Here is a 23,469-nt window from a genome sequence, read left to right on the forward strand (position 1 = left end):
GTCGAGATTGCCATAATAATGGGAAGACAAATGCTTAGTCAAACTTATTACATTGTACTAAAGGTAAATAAATGCATTTAAAATTCAAAAGCAATAGTATATTTCAATCAACTATTTCATTAAGGGATCAAAAAGAAAAGCAAGCAAACTAACCTAGTAGATGAGTCGAATTTAAGATCTATTATGTCTTCTTCCTTTGCAGATAGATTAAAGAAATCCACCAGTGAAGATTTCTCTTTTTGAACTTTTTTATATACTCTACACGACAATGGGAATTGCCCTTGGAAAGAAGATATTGAAGTCGCCACTCTCAAAAGCTTATCAATGAGCAATTTGGAATGACTTCCTATCAATTCACATAGAACAAATAGATATCAATTAATTAAACTACTTTATTGCAGAAGGCAATGAACCAATTTTTGTGCAGACAATACACTCGACAATAATTAGAAGGAAAACTCCCATGATTTTGAATCCAATGCAAACATTTTGAAACATAGTAATGACTTCAAGAATTAGAAACAAATAAAATATACTTTTTCTTTGAACAAATAACCTAAAATGGAGAGATACAAACGGAAACGTGCTCATAATTAGCTAATCGTCACAGATCATTAAATTTTCTACCAACGTAATTATTTTTCAAAATAAATGTCACTAATAAGTATAAATGTTGCAACTCCTACTTGCTTTTTTCGATGGTGCATGTCAAGGAACCCCTGGCACATGTGGTGCTAGGAAAGTGATCTACCTTTCTCATTCCCATAACATATATTTGAGAACATGGTTAGGTAAGGCCACTAATAACATGGCTGAATGGAAAGCGCAGGCAATCTTATTAAGAATGCTGCAGAAAAGAGTATCTCGCAGATCCAAATGCTGGAAGATTCGAAAGCAATAGATCCTGAGACCCTTTTTGACCAGGTAAAGAGGTTGGAGCCATCCTTCTCTGTTATTTCTTTTGCGCTCATCTACAGGGAGCTCAACATGGAAGCAGATGACCTGTCCAAAAGAGTTATGGAGTTATCTGAATGGTCATGGAGATCTCAAGATGAAATTGACGATGTCTCCCTTCCAGCAACATTGAGATTCTTGCATTTTTTTTAAGCTCAAAATGTTAATGCATGTCATCTGTTGTTGTGGGTCCTTTAAGATTTCTTGTATGGCAATATGCCTATTTCTGGGACATCTAGAATAGGTCTAAATCTTTTTAGGGTACTATTTTTGATGTAAATGCAGGACTTGGAGTACATGGTCTGTTGTCTAGCTTCTAGATGATAGAGAATATGGCTGCTTTTTATCACTCTGAATGATGTATCATGGTAGAAGAGCAGGATGTAGAATGCACATATGAAATGTAACTTTTTTCTGCTTGATATAAAGTTACAACTTTTACCCAGGAACCAAAAATGTTATAACTCTTTAAATCTAATAAGACAAACTTATGGATTCACTTATTAGTAAATTAAGAATTGAACCCCAATGTACTTTATGATGTACTTTATCTAAGAGTATTTTGTGTCTTTAGGTGACCTGTCCAAGTTGCTGACGGCATCATTATGACATAATTACTTTAATACTTCGAATGGGTCATAGATCAGATGATGTATGTTTGTGTCCACACCAGTGATTTACACTAGCCTCATGTTTATAAAGGGACCTATCATCTTGAACTGAGTTATCATTAGAGGAAACAATACCATTGTCCACTCATGTCATACTTCCAAATTCAGTGATCACCATATATGTCTAATTATATTGCATGACATAATTATCTTGCAAATGGTGTAACAGCTATAGGAGTTCGTATCCTAGTCAATATTATTGTGATTGTTTTTACACTCCTAATTATTTAAATTGTGTACACAAATATTCTTTCCATTTTATTTTATTTTATTACAATTACTCCAAAAATGCAACCTCAGAAGAAATCCATATTCAACATTTCGGGGTCATTTTTTGGTGTGGACTCTAGACTCTGACAAGGGAAGAGGGGAAGTTCTATGTTTGGCTCATGACAAAAAGACACACTAAAACAGAGAATAAAAACACATATATCGTTTGAATATGTGTGTCTGTCCAATTGTTGCTTCTGGCATCTATGGAGGAGAATCAAGTGGATAGACAAGATACTCAATTCCCTTATCTGAGACTGAGTGACTTTGTGGTTAGCAGAATACTAAAGGCGTGAAACACTTGGGTATAACAATATAGTATTTTTATTTTTCAATTTAACTTACTAATAACATATTCCAATATCATATTGTGAATGCAAGTTAGGTAGAATAGCATAGTGGATTGAAAATTTATGGGGAATCACAACAATCTATCTGCTAACACAAAAGATAGCAGGCCTTGGAGAGGAAAACCCTACAAGATAAGCTAGACAAAGTCCTAACAATGGGGTAGAGGCCCAATGTCACCTCAGCCAAAATACCCTGCTCTTTAAATATTTTCACTGATGGGAGGAGTATCGATAAAGGAGGAGTCACTTTAAATAGATATGTTAATGATAAGGTACGAAGTGACCCTACTAGAGCTCATTCAAGAAGGACGCACAATTATGATTCAAGGATTCAAAGAAGCAACTCATTCTCAAAGAAATGTCGTAGAAAACAAGGCACAGGACCTATGGTTTTGAGGTTTTCGATGATAATAGATATTCACAAGGTCGAGGCCTGAGGTAAAGGGTTTCTTACAATGATATTCAGCTAATTCAAAGCTCATGAAACCCTCAAGAAAGTCCTCAAGTTGAGGGTAAAAGAAACTAGGGTTTCCCTCTTAGAGCAACACCTAGGGCAAGAGATTTTATGAATGAAATTTGAGTGGATGCCCACCAAATTGATAGGTTAGGTAGCCTAGACTTATCTTTTGATGTTTAGGCTCTCAAATCTCCTAAAAGACTCCTCCCTAGAATTTCGCTCCAAGCCCTATATTTTCGCCCTAGCCTTATAAGGACAGAATTTGAGAAGGAGAAAAATGGATTTTGATGGAGAATAACAAGTGCTCCACTAGGAACATTCATTACATGTTACAACGAGTAATGCATACAACATTCATCTGATATTCTTTGATAAATTGATATTCAACAAATTAGGGCACAAAATTTTAACCTAGAATCAATAGTTCCATGCATTAGACATTCAGGAAAAAGATATTCAATAAATAGATTCCACTTACAAGATAACATGCAACACATCCTTCCAATGGACCAAGAAAATGCTCCAAAGAATGTAAAAATCAGCTCCCATACATCAAAATGCATCCAAGTATCTCCAAAATCACCCGCAAGAAGCAAGTGCAAATCCTAAGGGGTTTGAAATTCACAAGTTTGATGATAAGATCAAATGAGATGATCTTCAATATATGCATGTCCAATGATCTCTAATTTTAACCTACTAGCCCCTTTAACAATAAAATAATGGGCAAAACTAGGAAAGGTCACAAGCAAACCTTATACACAATGTAAAATCATAACAAATCACCCACAATAGGGCCAAAATGTTGACGTCATGAGGGTAGACCTCTTGAGGGCATGCGTTGGGCTCCTCCAGTGCCAAACTAAGTGTAGAGGGCTCCAAAAATCAAGGTCTAGGGTTTGGCCCCTAAACTTCCATGCAAATTATCTTATGAACCCCAGTTGCCTTTGGGGTACAAAATGGGTCTCATGGGTCTCCTAGTGATAGAATAGTCTGATTTTGCTTCAATGTTGAGGGCTTTGAGGATGGTGCTATCCCTCCCATGTCTCAAGGAGTGAGACAAACCTCATCTGGGCCTTGGATCAGTTATCAAACCATGTGTACATTGTTAAGCCGTCAGGGGCATGTTGGTCCAAATGCATCATCCCATGAATGAAAATGATGCTTTATGAATGTTTGGGACCCATGGCTCTCGATGCAACACCTGTGGGTGTCAATATGATCCTCTAGTGGACTTGGGCCCCAGTTAAGTTGCCCATCCCATCATGAAGCCACCTACCAATCACACACAATATCCAGTGCTGCAACTAATGACATCAAGTACATTTAATCATTTTTGCATCTACGGGAACCAAGCTTGCAAGTAATGGGCAATGTGACACTTCATACAAGATTCCTCTTCCAAATTTTGGGGCTTTAGTCACGTAATGGAGTTACCTCCCAAGGTAGGAGTGGCTAATAGATGACCCTATTAGGCATTTCCATCCCCCAAAGGGAAGTGACATGTTCTCGATCCTCCCTTCAATTGATAGGTGTCATGTGAATAATGATGGAACGTAAGGGGAGAAAGGGTTTCAAGGCCAAATGTCATGGTCAAAGGGGTAGCAATGATGAGCAATTCCACATTCAAGGTGTACAGATGTGAGGAGGATGCATGAGTTACCCGGCCTTTGTTTTTCCACCCCTATTATTTCCTTTTTCTTTTTCTTGATTTTTCTTTGTATTCATGCTTGAAGCTCTAGGAAATGAAAGCATACTTTGAATGATGTGTAGCAACAGTTAACCCCTTAAAGGTGGGAAAGTTCAACGCCCACTAGGGGTTGGGACATGCAAGGGTTCCTTTTCAATGATGTGATAGGGCAATATTGGCCCCAGGAAACCGGGTGATGGCCATAATGATAATAACGATAGAGTTCATGCTTGGCTTTTTCCCACGTGCTAATGTTAATGTTTCGACCATCTTTTGCATTTTATAATTTTCTTTCCTTTGTTTCTTGCTTGTGGTCGTGATATGCTCTTTCTTTTCTTTTAGTTACACCAACCTCCCGAGACAACATTTCCAAGCATGACCCAAATATGTGAAAAAAGCGGAGGAGGTGTGCTAAATGCCAGTGGACCCAAAGAAGGGAGGTGGAATAAGGGCTTGTAATGTACATAGCGGATTGATAAGTACGGAAAAGGGATAGATGAGACACACTATTTCAATCATGGATTCCTAAGTAGTGCCCCTTCCTAAAGCAATAAGCCATTAGATGCGGTCCTGCTGGACTAGGATAGAAAATTAACTCCCCATTTAAGGTGAGGGAACAAGACTATGGCCAAGACCCTTATTTCTTCCAAGTCACCCCATGATTCATGCCAAATGCCGAAAATACAAACAAGCATAAGCATCCGAATGCAAAATGAATAAAGTACCTTTTGACCAGAAGCTCGCCTTCCAACATATGACCCTGACAAATGGACGAGGGGGCATATGACTAATATACGCGGTAGAGATATGAATGGCACGTCACATCGGCTACAAGGTGGCTCTCAGGACCTGTTGGTTGTGGGGTGGAAGAGATGAAGAGGGGAAAAAAATTCTCCTAAGGGTACCCACTTTGGGTGGGTTACACTGCCATTAATAATGAATAACTAAAAAGCTTGGCAACAAACTCGTACAAAATACACCTTGGGCCATCTACAAAGGAGAGCTAAACAAGAAACAAGAATGTATTTCCTCATTACTTGGAAGTTTTGAGAAGGTAAATCAAAGGCCTACAATGGGAAACTTGATTTGGAAAGGTCTATTACAAAGAGAAACCAAGATTGGGTAGAAAGTGAAGAAGGGTCTGAGATGAGATGGTTGCAGAACAATAAGGGGGTCTTTGTAGAGACCAAGGTAGTGAAACAAATGAAATGTAAAGACAAACTCATAATGTAATTAAAACATCTGCACAGGGAAGGCAGAAATTGTTTGTCTTATATTGATTCACCCTCCCCCCTTTCAGTATAAGCGTAAATCCAACATATCTAGCCCTTTTATATTCTTCTCATAACAGCTAATTTGACTTTCTCCCAAAATAATATTATTTGATTTGTCATCTACTTGTTGTAGACTAAGTCAATTTTTACAATAATAATTTTCAATTAAAAATTCTCCCACAAGGGGAGAGGGGGTGTTGATTCACTTGATGAGAAAACAACTAGTTTTTGTCCCCGAGAGGACCAATGTTCAACTTCACTTTTTGGCCATCTTCAACATCCTCTTAAACATCAACAACTAATTTTGACTTTCCAACAACTAGTTTCCACCCATATGTGTGGCTTGGATGGGATGTCACATTGCATGGTTGGGTCATTCACCAAATCTCCAATGCCCTTGATGATTTGAGGAATCTAACACGTTGGTTTTTTCAAGAAGAAAAATTACATAATTTTGGAAATAAATGTCTTTGCATGTCAAGTATGGACCCTGATTTGCCACCTTTTGCCCACACATATCAATTTGCATGTGTTTTGACCAATACCAAAAACTACCTTATGAATAAAATGCCCTACCAACCTTGTCCAACATTTCGCTTGAGCGAGGTAGGCCACATCACAAAGAAGCCAACGAACTAACACTTACCCCATTTGGACCTAGGATGTTACCTCTAGCCCTGTGAGAGTTGGAAATGACGTCGACTTTTGCTTTCATGAGTAATGCCCTACTTGATTGATGGATTCTGGCATGTGGGATTTGTCCAGAGCATGATTTATTTCAACTTTGGAGTAAACGTTGTCCAAGCATGTCTAGTTCACCCTATTTTGCCACCTAAAAGCCTCATGTGCCACCTATAAAGGGTACAACATATTTAAACTGCAGCTTTTTAATGATACATGTTACCACACAATCTATCAAGGCCCTAAGGAAGGGAAATCCTAAGGGACAACTACTAGACTAAGTGACAACAATGGGACAATGACCCATTGTCACCTTAGTTAAAGTGCCCTCCTCTTTACAAACTTTCACCAATGGGAGGAGTCCCAATAGAAACAAAATTATTTAGAATAGATAAATCAATGATTTGGTATGGTGTGATTCCACTAAGCCCATTCAAGGAGAGACACAATAATAGCTCAATGCTTTAAAGAAGTTAAATGCTCTCCAAGAAAGGCCTAAGAAGAGATCAAGACTTAGGGTTTGAGATTTGTGATGATGATAGGTATTCCTAAGATCAAGACTCTAAGTGATCGGGTAGGACCTCTCAAAGAAGCTCTTTATGATGTTTTACCACTTCTAAGAGGCTCGTCGCTCCCCTTGAGAGACCTAAGTAAGACTTGCACTAGATCTAGGGTTTTAGGTATAATCGTGGGAATAAATACTTCCAAGTTACTTGCACTAGACCTATGGATTTTAGGAATAATCGTGGGAAGAAATACTTCCAAGTTACTCACTAGGTCAAAGCAAGGTAGAAGAAAGGGTTTCTTATGATTTATTCCAATGAATATTATGCCCATACAACCCTCAAAGAGGTCCCTTAGTAAAAGGGAAACAATTTAGGGTTTCCCTTCAAGGGCACACCTAGGGCACAAGATTTTATGGACAAGGAATTGTGGGAAATCCACCAAACTTGGAGATCCTCTAGGCAAGACCCTAAGGAAGAGTCTTGTCCAAACAATCCAAAAACTCACTCTCTAAAGGGATCCGCTTGATGTCCTAGCCTAACAACCTTATAGAAAGAGGCTGAAAATTTAAGGAGGAAAAAATATGGAGAAGAAAATAGTTGATAAACAAGTCTCTTGGACTAGTACCTAGTCCTTTAGGCTATGGAGTCCTAGATGCTATCAAATTGGCCCAAAATTGCAGTGTTGAAAATATCGGTATCGGCAAAATATCGGCAAGGGTCCAGAAAATATCTTATCGGCAATATCGGCAAAAATATCGGCAAAATATCGGCAAATATCGGCAAGCATAAAAGATAATTTTTTCAAATTTTTAAATATAGCCGATATTTTGCCGATATTTTCAAAATATCGCGATATTTTGCCGATATTTTCCGATATTTGCCGATATTTTCTCGGCGATATATCGTTTTGCCGAAAATATCGCGATATTTTCGAATATCGCCGATATTATCAACAGTGCAAAATTGTCTTTGAGAAGCCTAAAGGTTGATGTCCTAGCTACCAACCTTCAACATTTACCACTCAAAACTTATGGAGTTTTATGGAAGAAGGACAAACTTCATCCACAAGGAACATTCATCATTTGCCATATAATGAGTAACACATGCAATTCTGAACCAAATAGCTTTCCAAAATGATATTCAACAAATTAGGACACAAGAGCATTAACCTAATTGCAACAATTCCATACATTAGACACTATCCCAAGAAAAATAATCAACAAGAAGCACTTACAAGAGACAATATGATATATCCATCCACAAATCATGAGATAGCTCCAAAGAAGATAGAAAATTTCAGCTCCAAAGGTCAAAATGCATCAAAAAAATCTACAATAGCAAACCAAAGAAAAGGTGTGAACCGAACTCTTTTATAGAGAAGAATCCAAGTGATGATGATCAGCCAATACAAATGAGGCTTAGTTCTATTTAATATGAGCCTCTATAAATTGAATTAGCCTAGTTAGTCCCCAAAATATTAAAACCATGGGCAAGAAACAAGCTTTGGTCACAAGCGGACCAAGTAGCTTTCATGAATTTTGAATTAACCATCCAATCGATAGTGGAGTTGTTGATGTCATGCTAGTGTAGGGCCATTGTAGGGCCACGTTGAGTCCTCTAAGCGCCAATATGTGAGAGAGGACTCCATTAAATATGAACTAGGGGATGGCCCATAATCTTCCATGTAAGTCATCATGTGGAGCCCCAAAGTGGTGTTGGGGCATAAATGTTCGTCTCATGGGTCTCCTGATGATAGATAAGTCTGTATAATGCTCCAAACGAGGGCTCTGACAATGGTGTTTGCCCTCCCATGTCTCAAAGGTGAAACAAACCTCCTCTGGGCCTTGGATCAGCTACCATAATTATGATAAGCCGACCGTAGCACATTGGTCCAAGTGCATCATCTCGCAAATAATATGGGGCAATGAGCAAACTACTGAGGGTGCTCAAGGTGCCCATGGCATGAAACGATGCTCTAACATATGAAGGAGTCCCATGGCTCTCAATGCATCCCCTAAGAGTGTCAATATGACCCTTTAGTGGGTTTAGGCCCCAGTTAAGTTGCCCAACCCATGATGAATCCACCTATCAATTACATATAAGGTCCAATTCACTTCCTCACCATCAGGTACAATAATTCATTACTGCATCTAAGTGAATCAAGCTTGTTAATCAAGGGCACATTGAGACTTCATAGTCGACTTTCCTTCCAAATTTGGGGCTTTAAGCTTGTACTAGTGTTACCTCCCAAGGTAGGAGTAACTAATAAACAACCCTATTAGGTATTCCTAGCCCCTATGGGGAAAGACAAATCCAAGACACATCCTTTAATTGGTAGGGGTCATGTGAATGGTGATGAGATGGATGGGGACACAGGGGTCTCAAGGTCAAATGCCATGGATTCAAGGATGGTAATGATGTGGGATCTCCGATTATTTGGGTGTATAGATGTATGAAGGAAATCATGGATACATGAGTTACCTCAGCATTTTGTTTTTCCACCCTTCTTCATTAGCCTTTTGCCTTCTCTTGATTTTTTTTCTTTGTATTACTACTCGAGGCTCCAGGAGATGAGAGCATTTTGTGTATGATGTAAGCAATTATTACCCCCTTAAGGTGGGGCAGTTCATTTCCCTCTAGGGATTAGAACGTGCAAGGGTTCCTCAGTGATGTGGGGACACTCATGGGGCCCTAGGAACCAAGGTGACGGCCATGATGAAGGGGTAGAGCTCATGTTTGGCTTTTGCCCACATGCTATATTAAATGTCTTGGCTATCTTTTGCATTTTATGATATTCTTTTCTTTTGTTTCTTGCGTGTGGCCACAATATGCTTTAACGTTCTTTTAGTTACATCAACCAGTGGGGCAACATTTACAGGCCCAACCTAGACATGTGGACAAGGGGCGAGGGGTGTGCCAATGACTTGTGGACCCAGAGAGGGAAGATAATGAAATAGGGCTTGTAATGTATGGAAGGGAGTGAAAAATGTGAAATAGGAAAATGGGACCGCACTACCAAAATCGAGGTTTCCCAAATAATGTCCTTCCTGAAGCCATAGCCAATAGGGGAGATCTCACAGGACTAGGATTGAGGATTAACCCACCATTTAAGGGAGAGGAACAAAACTACAATCAACACCCTTCCAAGTCACCCAATAATCCATGCCCAATATGCCCAAGGAAAAACAAGCATAAGCACCTGATTGCACAATGAAAAACATACCTCTAGGATTAGATTGCCCACCTTCAAACATGTGCTCTCAACAGATGGGCGAGGGGACATATGACTAACTCAAGGAGAAGAGATTAAAGGGCACAATACATCTGCTACACAGGTTGTTGTCAGGGGTTGCTAGTTGTCAACTGAAAAGATATCTAGGAGAAAATTTCTCCTATAGGGTCATCCACTCTTGGTGGGTAACAACACCTTCACCTTTTGCAAAGAAAATAACATGGCATATCATCTATATTTTATTTTGAGCAATTCCAAACCTAGTTGATTTTTTGACCTCAAAACTCCCACGCACTAGGATCTATGCACTTCCTCGAGAAATGGGAAATGTTGAGAACCGTGGTACTACCATGTTGAAAATTGTATGATGAATATTGCCGCAAAGCGAAGGATGCATATAGACTCTCTGACACATGAACATGGCGTACGACATAGGTGCGCACAACATGGGCTGGATTGGAATTACAACTACGATCACCCCTACATAATCAAAGGCTCCCTTAAACCATGAGTCCCAACGTGATCCACCCCAATCCCTCCAATCCTATCCAAAACAAAAGGACCTAAGAGAGAGAACCAAAGGTACCAGCCATGGTCGACCATAATAGGCCTAGGATAACTTAATACAAAAGCTCAAATGGCCTACAAGACTTTAACTTGCATCCTTTTGACTTACAATGGTGGTATGGAAAGTGAAGAGAGATCAAACAACTACCAAAACATAAACATGAAGATCAAGGACACAAGATGTAGGCTCTCAACTAGGACAAAACCCCTCTTTTAGGGGAAAATTCAAAATTCTCTTATCTTCCTTTAGAACCAAATCAATGAGACAACCAAGACCCTTTGACCAAGAAAAAGACCTCCTCCAATCCACCAAGTTAGCCTCCCAACTATTCTTTCTTAATCAAGATGAAGATGCCCAAATCAACAAGCCTTTTAGCCATGCAAAGTCAACACAAGTCAAGGTAATTCTACTTCAAAACAAAGTCTCGGCCTTCTTTCCTTTCTCTGCAATTTCAGCCTACAACTTGCACTACAACTTCAAATTCCTTTGCACATGTCTGAAATTAGGCATAATTTCGGTTCGTTTCTTCTTCGCTTGGATTTCCTCTTTCTTGTAATGTTAGGACACTCTTTCCTTAGCTTCCTTTCACTTCTTTTTCACTTCAGATTGCAAATCGAACTTCTTCCTTTCTTAGATGATCAAATAGGTCGAATTGCACTTCTATATATAGTCATTAAGGTGGTCGAATCCCTTCAATGAGGCCGACTTGTAGAGAGGGCAGGCTGACTTGGTGGAGCAGATTTACATGACTGAAATACATAAAAATATTTTTTCTTTCTTGACACAAAAAGCCCAAGGAGGGTCTATTACATGATGACTAGGATTAAGACTCAAGACACAATCCCTAGAAGCACACAATGGGTGCTTTGACCTAGAAACAAAATAAATAAAGCATGAAACCAATGCTTATAAAATATTTTTTTCTTTTACAATAATTTTCCTTTTGACAAATACATAATAATTACATCATGTCATGAGCTAGACATCAATTATGAAGACCGAAACTAGCTACTTTTTCAACACTCCCTCTTAACTAGTGAGGTATTCATAAATGTTGAGTCGGTTCAAGGTTGATCTCAATTTGAAATGTTCCGAGAAGTGTACAACAGCATACGCAATGCTAGGGATACCAAAACTGGCAAGGCATCCTCCCAATAGGGACTAAGGTGTCATCAAGGCAACTTGCCACTATAGGTACCATCAAGCTACAACCCTAGTATCAATCCAACTGGATATAGATACCATCTAGGCCTCCATGCCAAGGCACCAACCCTCACAGGGATCTAAGTATCATCAAGGTCAAACACAAAAACGGAGCTCCGTAAGACCAAGATACTCTCCCACACCGGGATCTAGACATCATCAAGGCCAAATTATAACTGAGATCTCAACACCAACTAGGCCAAGATGTCCTCCCAAGTACCATCATATGGGTAGCTTATGGTACTCATCTCTCCCTCTCAACCAAATAAGAGATATTCACCAATCCAAGCATGCTTCTAAATATACACACTTCTCAGAGAGAGATTAACACATTAGCTACTTGTTCATCCATTTGAACATATTGTAGCCTCACGACCCCAATCACTTCCAATATATTGGTTCTTATTATCGATATGCTAGCATAATTTTCAGGGTCCTCAACCATTTTGATGTTGCTTAGTTCATCATAATATCCAAACAAATCTTAATGGAAGCTTCCTTCTCCAACTTCTTCAGCAGCACCAAACTCAGCTTCAACACTTCTCAAAACAACTAAATCTTATTCACAACACATCAATATCAACCACTAGCAGTGCCTTAGCTATTCTCTGATCTTATGTTTTTCTTCATAGTCTTTACTATACATAATGTCCTCCTTTTCATCTATGGAGAATATACACTTTCCTTCATCCAAGCTCCCTCTTAACTTAAGGGGATAAGTCCATCATCAACAACTTTATTCTTCCTGGTACACAAGCTCTTTCTTTCGCATCATTATTTCATCAAAAAACTTCTTCCAAAACTTCATTCCTTTTAGCAACAAGGTCATCTTTCAATCATCAAAGTAAAACTTCAAATGTCAACATGGTTCTTACAGAGCCCTCTTTCCATCATGCTCAACATCATCATAAAGTCATCATCAAGTATGAGGTCGGCATACTTCTTTACAACGTCTTGCAAACTATGTGTATGCAAATCACATCAACAAGTACAAACGGGCAGAAATATATATATGCACAAGAGCATGAAATTAACTTTATCGATCTAGGGTTATCATGTTATATAAAAACTTAGATATTGAAAACATAGACCTAGTTAGCAATCAACTAAGGTAACACTTTCATGCCCTAGACTCTTACAACAACCTTTGATAGGGTTTTGTCACAAACCCTAGATACCATCATTAATATTAAACTTTAGATATCCAACTACTAAACCATGTTAGGGTTTCAACCATAGCCGAAACATTTACACCTAGGGTTTCATTTTCATACCTTAGGATCTTATATCAACTTCTACAAGGGCTTTGTTATAAACCCTAAATATTATCATCAAACCCTAAAAAGATAGGGTTTTATCGTATGCCCTAGATATCATCAACAAACCCTAAAATCAAAAGGCTAGGGTTTTGCCAAAATGAACAAAGAACAAAAGATTGTATGACAAGGGGTGATTTAATATAGAGATTAATTGTAATTTCTAGCTAGAGAAATACAATGAAATGTCAAAACATGAACTAGCTACAGCAACAAATAAACATGCAATCTGAAAACTCCACAAGAACAGCAAATTCAGAGCACCATTGAGCAGAAATAGAGTTGAGACATTTTATTAAATATCCAATGAGAAGTTGAGTACAAAATATAGTGGAATGTGTGCACCTGGGCTTGCCAAAGCAAGCACGCAAAACCCAGGTGATAATGAAAGAAACTCCATGTTCAAAATGGCTCGCTGGTTGTAAGCTCTATTCAGAAATTTATTATTGTTGTTGCTAGAGGCAAACTGATATTTGAGGCTTCAAATCTGCTCCAAAAATTCTGAAATAAAAAATATTTAAAAAAAAAAATAGGACAATGATCTCCAACCCTGGACCAACAAAACCCAAAAAGCTTATGGGCTAACTCCAAACTCCCGAAATTACCCAAAATTCAAGTGAAATCGCCCACTACCCAGATTTGCGTCCCACCAAAAAATCTACAGTTGGTCCACCCACAATCCTCCACATAAATAACTGAGAAATCACAAAAAGCTAGCACTGAGAAGATAGAGTGAAATTCCAGCTATTTTCTAGCACAAGATTGCAGCAACTGCTTCAACAAAAACGGTCCAGAAAAACCACTATGCAAGCCCTAAGGAAGAAGAATACAGCCCACACAAATGCAACAGTCTCGAGCTTCAAAACTCCACAAGGAAATTCGTCCTCCTCCCAGCAGAATTCCTGCAAATTCTCAAGGCAAATTTCCCCGACAATTACTTCCCCCAAGCAACTCTACTTCTGCTACTGCGTCCCCCTGAGAAATTTGTCCCACCTGTTGTCGAGATGCAATGGCTCACAAAATACAAGAAAAGAAATATCCAATCAGCTCCAAATTTTCTCTCCTAGGGTGACACTCTAAATTCACCAAAAGAGAGTTGGGATTCTCTGCTTGGAAATCCATGTGCTAAGCAGCACTGGTTGACTTAGCTCAATAGCGTAAGAAAACCTCCAATTTAGAAATGTAATGCCAAAACCAGAATGATCAAAATGAGGCTCTAACCTTCCTTTTATTTTTGCTTTCACTTCCTCATACCTTGGTTCGATTTTTCCCATACCATGGTTTGATCCTTCCCATGGTTCCATTCCCATGCTAGGTAATTTCCACAAAAATTTACTTTTTCTTCTTTTCCCAAGTCCCAACCATTGTCTTTTCTCCAAAATTTATTAAATATATCCACAACTTATTGCTCCTAATTTATATATATATATATCGACAAAATTGCAAATTTGGGTATTTCCATGTCAAAATTTTTAATTGGGGAAATAACATTAATCGCCCTAACTAAATCTTTATGATTCTATAGCAAACCCTAGATATGAGAGAGTTAGCAAATCAGAGAGATCGTACCTTCTTATATGATGGAGACATGCTACAAATCTTGTAATCTTAAACTCTTTCCTGCCGAAGACAAGCTCTGTGAGAAAGCTGACTATCACGGATGAAAGATCCCTTGAAGATCAAGGAGTGCTGGACTATGTAAGAGGCAATATTGTTGAGCCTTCTTCAAATGCATCTGCTGCTGCCTGGAACAAATGGAAAAATGGAGAAGTCAAAACAAAGAAGATCATCCGGGACTCTATCGACAAGCGCTTGGTGGCCTACATCTCTGATCTAGACACCTCCAAGGAAATCTACAACAGACTGGTGAGTTTATTTAAAGTTAATGATGCAAATCAAGTTTTGTTTCTTAGAAATAAGCTGAGGGAAATCAAGAAGGGTAAAGATGAAAGTATGCAAGCATACTTCTTAAGAATCACCGAGATCAAGAACGATCTCCTATCTATTGGGGAAACTATTACTGACAGAGAAATGGCACTCACAACTCTTGAAGGATTACCATCTGAATGGTATGTGTTCAGGACTACTCTTCTGAACTATAATGTAATTCCTGGTTTCGAGGAATTAATGGCTAGATGCATTCAAGAAGAAACAAGAGAAGTGTAAGAAATGCCCATGCCTAAAGGTTCTCCTGCTGCCTTTTCTTTTCATGCAAAGAAAAGAAATAATTCCGGGACTAAATCAAAAGGAAAGGCTGGACCTAAGGCTAGAAGAAAATGACGATGTTACATTTGCGATAACGCAAGTCACTATGCAAGGGAGTGCCCTGATAGAAAGGACTCACTCTAGGACGATGATCAAAATCCCTCTGATGGCAATCAAAGGAATGACAAATTCAACAGCAAAGGTAATAGGAGAGCTGGGAATCAAGGAAGAGGACAAGCATTCAAGAAAGCCAGAAATTCCAGGATGTATTAAATGCACCTGACCTCAAAAAGAACCTAGTGTCCATCTCGGGAACGGAAGACAAAGGCTACAAGGTAACCTTCAGCAATGGCAAGGTATGTATATGGAAAAATAATGTTAAAGATGCCTTTACTCTTGGGTTTAGTGTTGATTCATTATATCAGGTCGATGGAAGTCCGGTAGGTGTCATGTCTTGTGACACAACGCTTCAGTCTGAACTTTGGCATCGGAGGTTTGCCCACCTTCATTACAAAGCTCTACCCGATGTAAGACAGATGGTAACAGGGATGCCTGAATTCCATGTAGAGAAAGAAGGTGTATGTCCGGGATGTGCCGAAGGAAAGCTCAAAAGGGGACCATTCCCTTCAAGTCAAAGCAAGACCTCCGATATATTACAACTAGTTCACTCAGACATATCAGGTATGATGCCCGTGAACTCCTTGGGAGGATACTCATATTATCTCACTTTTACAGATGACCATTCTCGAAAGCCTGGATATACTTCTTGAAAAAAAAGGATGAAGTGTTCCCTTGGTTCCGACACTTCAAAGCCCTAATCGAGAATCAAACCGAAAAGAAGATCAAGATCTTAAGAACTGACAATGGGACTGAATATGAATCTAATGAGTTCCATGATTTTTGTAAAGAGGCTGGCATCAAGAGGGAGACTACTACACCATATACTCCTGAACAAAATGGTGTGGAAAAAAGGAAGAACCGCACAATTATGGAAGTTGTCCGAGCCATGCTACATGATCAAAGTCTTCCTAAGTTTCTATGGGCTGAAGCTGCAAACACTGCCGTATATGTACAAAATCGATGCCCTCATCAAGCATTGGGTTCCAAGACTCCTGAAGAAAAATTCACCGGTAAGAAACCTGATGTTTCTCATTTTAAAATTTTTGGAAGCCCTGTATACTTTCATGTGCCGAAAGAGAAAAGAAATAAATTGGGAGCATCTAGAAAGAAGGGAATTTTCGTGGGCTATGGTGAAAATTCTAAAGGCTATAGAATCTATGTCACCTTTGACGAAGATATGGCTCTCAGCAAGGTGATCAATCTTCCGACTTTGAGGAGCTCTCAAGACGCCGACACCAAGGAACCGAAAGAAAAGGATGATGAATCAATGCCTGATGTAGAAGAACCCATGGATCCGATTGATCCTCCTCCAGATGAGCCTTCCTCTTCTAGGAAGAGGCCTTCATGGCTTAAGGGGTTACTTGATGATGCTGAAGGACATGCTGCACCTCGAGGAACCTTTCGTGAAAGTAAGAAACTTAACAGGTATCAGGGATACCTGACCATCATGAGCACGATCATACAAAATGAACCTTCATCATTCTCAGATGTCATCAAGCATTAACTATGGAAGGATGTTATGACCATAGAATATGAGTCTATTATGGAGAATGATGTCTGGAAAGTAGTTCCCAGACCCTGGACAAGACAATTGTTACTTCAAAATGGCTTTACAACATAAAGCATGCAGCAAATGGAAGTATGGAAAAGTATAAGGTTCATTTTGTTGCTCGTGGTTTATCCCAGAAGGGAGGTATAGACTATGATATTTGTACCTGTTGCCAGATATACGACCATCCGCTTGATAATAGCCCTTGTGGCTTCACAAGGATGGATCCTACATCAGATGGATGTTAAGACCGCGTTCTTGCATGGTTCTATCAAAGAAGAGGTCTATGTGGAGCAACCTGAAGGATTTGAGATTTATGATTGAAAATCTCATGTATGCAGGTTGAAGAAGACTCTCTATGGGCTGAAGCAAGCACCCCGAGCATGGTATGAGAGGATCGATAGCTACTTGATGAAGCTGGGATTCACTAGGAGTGAAGCTGATCCTAACCTTTACTTTAAGGTTGAAGATGACAAGCCTCTCATACTGGTGTCGTATGTGAATGACCTCTTTCTAACAGGTGCAAACCCTCTCATTCACAAATGTAAGAGGGAGATGGCTTCTGAATTTGAAATGAAGGACCAAGGACTTGAAGTGTGGCAGAAACCAAGGGAAATTTTCCTATCTCAAAGAAAATATGTGGTAAATATATTGGAAAGATTCGGTATGATGGACTGCAAGCCTGTGACTACCTCGAGGATCTTAACTTTTAGAAGTTATATGGTAGTGATGTCGGACCAGACTTGGGAAATGCCTCTGAGTTTCAAAAACTCATTCGCATTGATGTTCTTGGTGAACCTCCGTCCGAACATATGTTTTGCAGTTAGCATTGTGAGCTCATATTTGGTTGAGCCTCACTGGATTGATGCCAGGAATCTTCTGAGATGTCTTCAGGACACAATCTCTCATGGATTAAGATACACTGCCGGATATGTGAGACTACTTGGATATACTGATGTTGATTGGGCAGGCAGTGTGGTGGACCGTAAGAGCACTTCCGGGTACTGTTTCACCTTGGGATCTGCTTCGATATCCTGGATGAGCAGGAAGCAGAAGTTGGTGGCTTTGAGCACCGCCGAAGCAAGATATATTGTTGCTAGCATAACCTCATGTGAGGCAGTCTGGTTGCGAAAGCTCTTCAGTGAGCTGTTTGGATTTACAATGGATACCACTGTGATTCTCTGTAACAACCAGAGGTGGGATTCGATTATTGAAGAATCCCGTATTCGTCAATTGCTCCAGCAGATAGACATCATCTGGGATATGGTAAGTCGATGAGCAAGGAAGCTCCATCACATTAAGATGATGTACAGGTTGATACACCTTGTCAAAGCCCCGAGGAAAGATCTAATCTGTGGTTTTCCCAAACGACTTGGAGTCGGCAAGAAACCCTTGTACAAGGGTCCTGCATGTTGCATACATTGAGCTCTGGGAGCTCTGAGGGCTTGCGGTTCCTACTGGAGCAACATATGACCACAGGGTGACTCACCCTCCCCTAGTGGTGCACACTGGAACAAGATGATTCGCTCTCTTGTGGGACAAGATGATTCGCTCTCTTGTGGAACAGGATGATTCGCTCTCCTGTGTAGCAGGATGATTAGTTCTCCTGTGAGGCCTGGATTGATGTGTTCTCCATGGCGATTGTAGCAGGATTGATGTGTTCTCCTGTGAGGCCTGGATTGATGTGTTCTCCATGGCGGCCTGGATTGATGTGTTCTCCATGGCAATTGTAGCAGGATTGATGTGTTCTCCTGTGAGGACAGGATTGATTAGTTCTCCTGTCGAGGCATCCTACCCATGCAGTCTGGGACTCATGGGAAGTACCTCTCATCTAATCAACGAGCAAGGAAATGAAGTTAGGGACCATAGTAGTACCGATGGACGCATCGTTGTAACTACCGTACTCCCTACTCTAGGATGACCTCCATTGATCTGGGATCAATGATACTAGTCTGGGACCAGTGGTAGGAGTTGTACCATACTATGATGCTAACTTCGGGTCGGTTGAGACTGGTCTGGGATCAGTGGTACATACTCTGCGACTGACTTTGAGTCAGTGGAGGATGATATTGGTCTGGGACCATTGGAGTTGTACTCACTATGACGCTGACTTTGGGTTGGTTGAGACTGGTCTGGGACCAGTGGTACATACTCTGACACTGACTTTGAGTCAGTATGATACATCCTTGATCATTTCTTCTTCTTCATAATTCGGACAAAAGCAGAGTAGAACAGAACAATACAAGAGCAGAGAAAACAGAACAAAACAGTACAGATCAGTGCAGGGCAGAACAAGACAAAGCAAAACAGGCAAAAAAAAGAGCAAAGCAGGGCAAGGGTCAGGCTGTACAAGGCAGTGCATTTGATGGATGAATAGTAACGACCGATAGACAGATTGCAGATGAAGTTCTCCATGGTTGAGAGGGAGTGTTAAAATTGGCAACCAGGGCAAAACTTCATGTGGGTCATCTTATTCATGGCTAATAATATTTTTATTAGATTCCTCTCGTCGAGAGGTGTAGGATTGATATCAAGATCATCCAATTCCGATAAGTATTCATGAAGATATGAATTTATTTTGATTATGGAATTATTATCAAGCCGACCTATAACTCATGTAGGCTCAGAAGCCCAACAGTCGCATCTATTCACCCACCAACGTTGTGTATAAATATAAGAGGACTTTTCCTCATTTGGACTCACTCATCTCATCACATCTCTCTCTCTCTACTGCGCAGATATGAGTCTCTTCTCTACTGCGCTGAAATGGGTCTCTCTCTCTCACATGTGAAGCTGGAAGCTGTTGAATTTGAAGCTGCAATTGCAGAAGTAAAGATTGACTTGCATGGCCTAGAAGATCTCCTCTTTGGAACTGCGTTGTAGGTTCATCTGAACCTCCTTTGAAAGCCGCAACTTTTGGTGGTGGAATGAAGTCAATCTGACGAACGGTTTGCAAGATATCGACTGCCCTAGTTTGAAGCTGGAAACTGCTGAAACTGAAGCTGCAACTGCAGAAGTAAAGATTGACTTGCGTGGCCTAGAAGATCTCCTCTTTGAAACTGTGTTGTAGGTTCATCTGAACCTCCTTTGAAAGACGCAACTTTTGGTGGTGGAATGAAGTCAATCCAACGAACGGTTTGCAAGATATCGACTGCCCTAGTTTGATAATGAAGCCGCTAATGCTAATGCTACTGATCTAGGGTTTGCTACTGCTGATATGAATCAGATTTATTGTACTATTTCTCTCTGTTGAATTATTGAAGATAAAAGAAGATTTGATCAAAGGGTTTCCCCACACATTGTGGGGTTTGTCCCTGGCTAGCCGCCACATCTTGTGTCTCTTGTCTTGGCTTGTTTTCTGTCGATCGTTTAATGTTCTATCTGCACTTTACTTTATGTACATGTGATTGCTAATCGGTGGAATATAATAAGAAAAAGAAGTAAATTGTTATAAGCATAGAACATACCATAACTTAACAGACATGACTTTGATCCATTTGACATTGACCTAAAGTGACCTTGATGCAAGCTAGTAACATACTGCATGATGATTGAGATAGATGACAGTGACCTGGATGTGGCAATGACCATGACGGTGACAGTAACAGTGTGTATGGCAGCAATTTGAATTGTGGCAGCAGTGGTAGCAGTGGGAGCAGTAGCACTCAGAGTGAACAGTGGCAGCAGTGGTAGTAGCTGCAGTGGTAGAAGTGAATAGTAGCAGCGAGAAGCTTGTGATGCAAAGCAGATTGTAGTTAGGTCATTGTTCCTGGTACGGGATCCCAAACCCATTCAAGGAGCATTTGCTTCCTTCCAACATTGCTGGTAAAACCCTTGGGGAATCTTGTACTTCCTTCCAGATTCATCTGGTAAATTTGTATGTACATCATACATAACAAAGCACTGGTTGAGACGAAATTTTTGTGTATTATTCATTATGTGATTATGTTTCATGTGTTTATCTCAATGCTCTGAATAATCTAAAGGAGAATCTAACCAATTGTGAAAATTAAGGAAAATACTGATTCACCCCCGTCTCAATATTTCCAACAATCCCTTCCTGGTAAATGACTGCTTCCATAACAACATAATACCAAGTAGTAGTTGCATGAACTGTGAAGTGCTATGTTATGTAACCAACTCACAAAGTCGAAGAAAAGATAGATAAACGACTTAAAAATTATCCTCGATAGATAAACGACTTACAAATTATCCTCTTCGAGGGGGGAACCTCCTTTACATTACATAAATGAACAATTCTTGGATGATACAAATGATAAGACCTCCTTGGTATATATAGGAGTCTAAGGGGTCACAATATAATCAGAGCCTACATAACAATAATAATGTAAGGGCACAACAATAACAATAGGAGGCTACACTTGTTAGAAAATTATATATATTACGGAGCAATGGAACACATAAAATATTGCAGAAATATAAACACACAAAACACACAAAACAAAAGAGACAGAGATATACGTGGTTCACCCAGTTTGGGCTACATCCACCCTAACAACCAGTCCTTCCTTTCTATTATCCAGCAAAATGAAGAGACACAACCTACAGCAAATCCGTTGTAATATCCTCTGTTTTCTCTCACAGTCTCACCTCCCAGTTTCTCGCTCACAGAATACACATCTATATCTCAGCCTCCAATACAATGCCCTCATACAAAGAGAGGGGTTGCCTTCTAGGGCAAAAAACCCTAAACTAAACATAAGTTCTACCGTCAGATCATGTGCCTAATGAACGGCCCAGATTGACTAGAAATTACTATACTTTTACAAGGCAATTTTACATTTGTTTTTAGCTTCAGGGGCGCTGCCCCCGAGCCCCCGCCGGGGGACCGCTGACCCCCGGACCCCCCAGCCGGGGGGGATCGGCCCCACGGACCCCCGCGGGGGGGACAAGTCCCCCCCACGTGGAGGGGTGTACAAACTTCCTAGGGTATACATCCGGCTGAAACAAAGACCTCTGAACAATCATGCTCCACACACAACAACACTAACAATAACAATAAGGGGGATACACTAGTATTAAAGGGGCCTAACATGCCCCTCTCCGTCAAACACTGTTTGTCCTCAATGCTTAAGTAGTTCTGGATGCTTTTGTATAAAATTCTCATCCTCCCATGTGGAATCTTCAGCGGATAAGTTCTTTCAATTAATGAGATACTCTGAAATTAATCAATTCCGTCGCTATCGGGTTCTTGTTTTCGTGACTTTTTCAAGCTCAAATATGTTTTTTCTTTCTTCGTCAAGTTCTGGCAACACTATTTGAACTGGGAGCTTGTCACCGGTAACCTTCTTTAAGTATGAAACATTGAAAACTGGGTGCACTCAGCAAGATGTAGGTAGCTCCAATTTGTATGCCATAGTACCAATCTTTTGCAACACCTTGTAAGGACCATGGTACTTGGGTGATAATTTATTATCCTTCTTAGCTTGCTTGAGGGACATTTGTTTGTATGGTTGTAGCTGTAAAAATACCCAATCGCCTACATCAAAACTTATATCACTGTAATGCTGATATGTCTATTATTTCATTCGATTATGTGCCAGAGTGAGCATATCCTTTAAGAGTTGGAGAACTTGTTGATGCTCAATGTGATCTTCCACTGGTTGAACCTTAGAATTTTCCCTTCAAGATGATGTGATGGATGGTGGATGATATCCATAAAGTGCCACAAATGGGGTCACTTTTGTTGCAATATGGAAGGAAGTGTTATACCACCATTCAGCTAGAGGTAACAACTTGACCCATTATGTTTGTTTATCAGATACAAAGCAACAAAGATATCCTTCCAAACATTTGTTCACTATCTCAGTTTGCCCGTCAGATTGAGGATGATAAGATGAGCTATGAGCTAATTGAGTACCAAGAAAAGAAAACAATTCCGTCCAAAATTTCCAGTGAAAATGGGATCTTTCTCACTTGCAATAATCTTTGAGTTTCCATGTAGCTTTTGAATTGTTTACATAAATGCAGTAGCGACTATACTGGCTTTAAAAGGATGAGATAATGCACAAAAGTGTGCATACTTGGTAATTCTATCAATTACCACCATGATGACACTTTTTTCCTTCAAACTTGGGTAAGCCTATGATAAAATCCATTGCGACCTCATCCCTGACTTGGAATGGCTAAAGGTTGTAACACACCCAAGGGTCTTAATTGCATCAACTTTATTTTGTTGGCAAGCCAAACATTCTGCCACAAACATGTGAATATCTGATTTAAGGTCATCCCAAAAAATTCCTTCTTAACCCTGTGGTAAGTTTTTTAAAACCCTGAGTGCCCTCCTAAGGGGGAGGTGTGCGATTCCAAAAGAATATTTCGCTTGAGTTGGGAATTTTTACAAAGATATAAGCGATCTTTGTACCATAATGAATCATTTTTTCAGCTACATGTATCAGATGTAAT

At 39.8% G+C, this 23,469-nt stretch overlaps 1 protein-coding gene across 7 annotated transcripts in view; it reads right to left on the reverse strand.

Moving 5' to 3' along the window:
- The window catches only part of LOC149148247 (uncharacterized), a 205,000-nt gene that overhangs the window by 130,315 nt on the left and 51,216 nt on the right, over window positions 1-23,469 (reverse strand). For all 7 annotated transcript variants that reach the window (XM_089440038.1, XM_089440040.1, XM_089440035.1 and 4 more), the window contains one exon: window positions 154-346. In XM_089440038.1, coding sequence (XP_089296164.1) covers window positions 154-346 — 193 coding nt within the window. The remainder of the gene's footprint in view (window positions 1-153; window positions 347-23,469) is intronic.

The sequence above is a fragment of the Pinus tabuliformis genome, chromosome 9 (assembly GCF_031772625.1).
Source record: "Pinus tabuliformis cultivar Carrire ecotype Pingquan chromosome 9, CPIR1, whole genome shotgun sequence".
NCBI lineage: Eukaryota > Viridiplantae > Streptophyta > Pinopsida > Pinales > Pinaceae > Pinus > Pinus tabuliformis.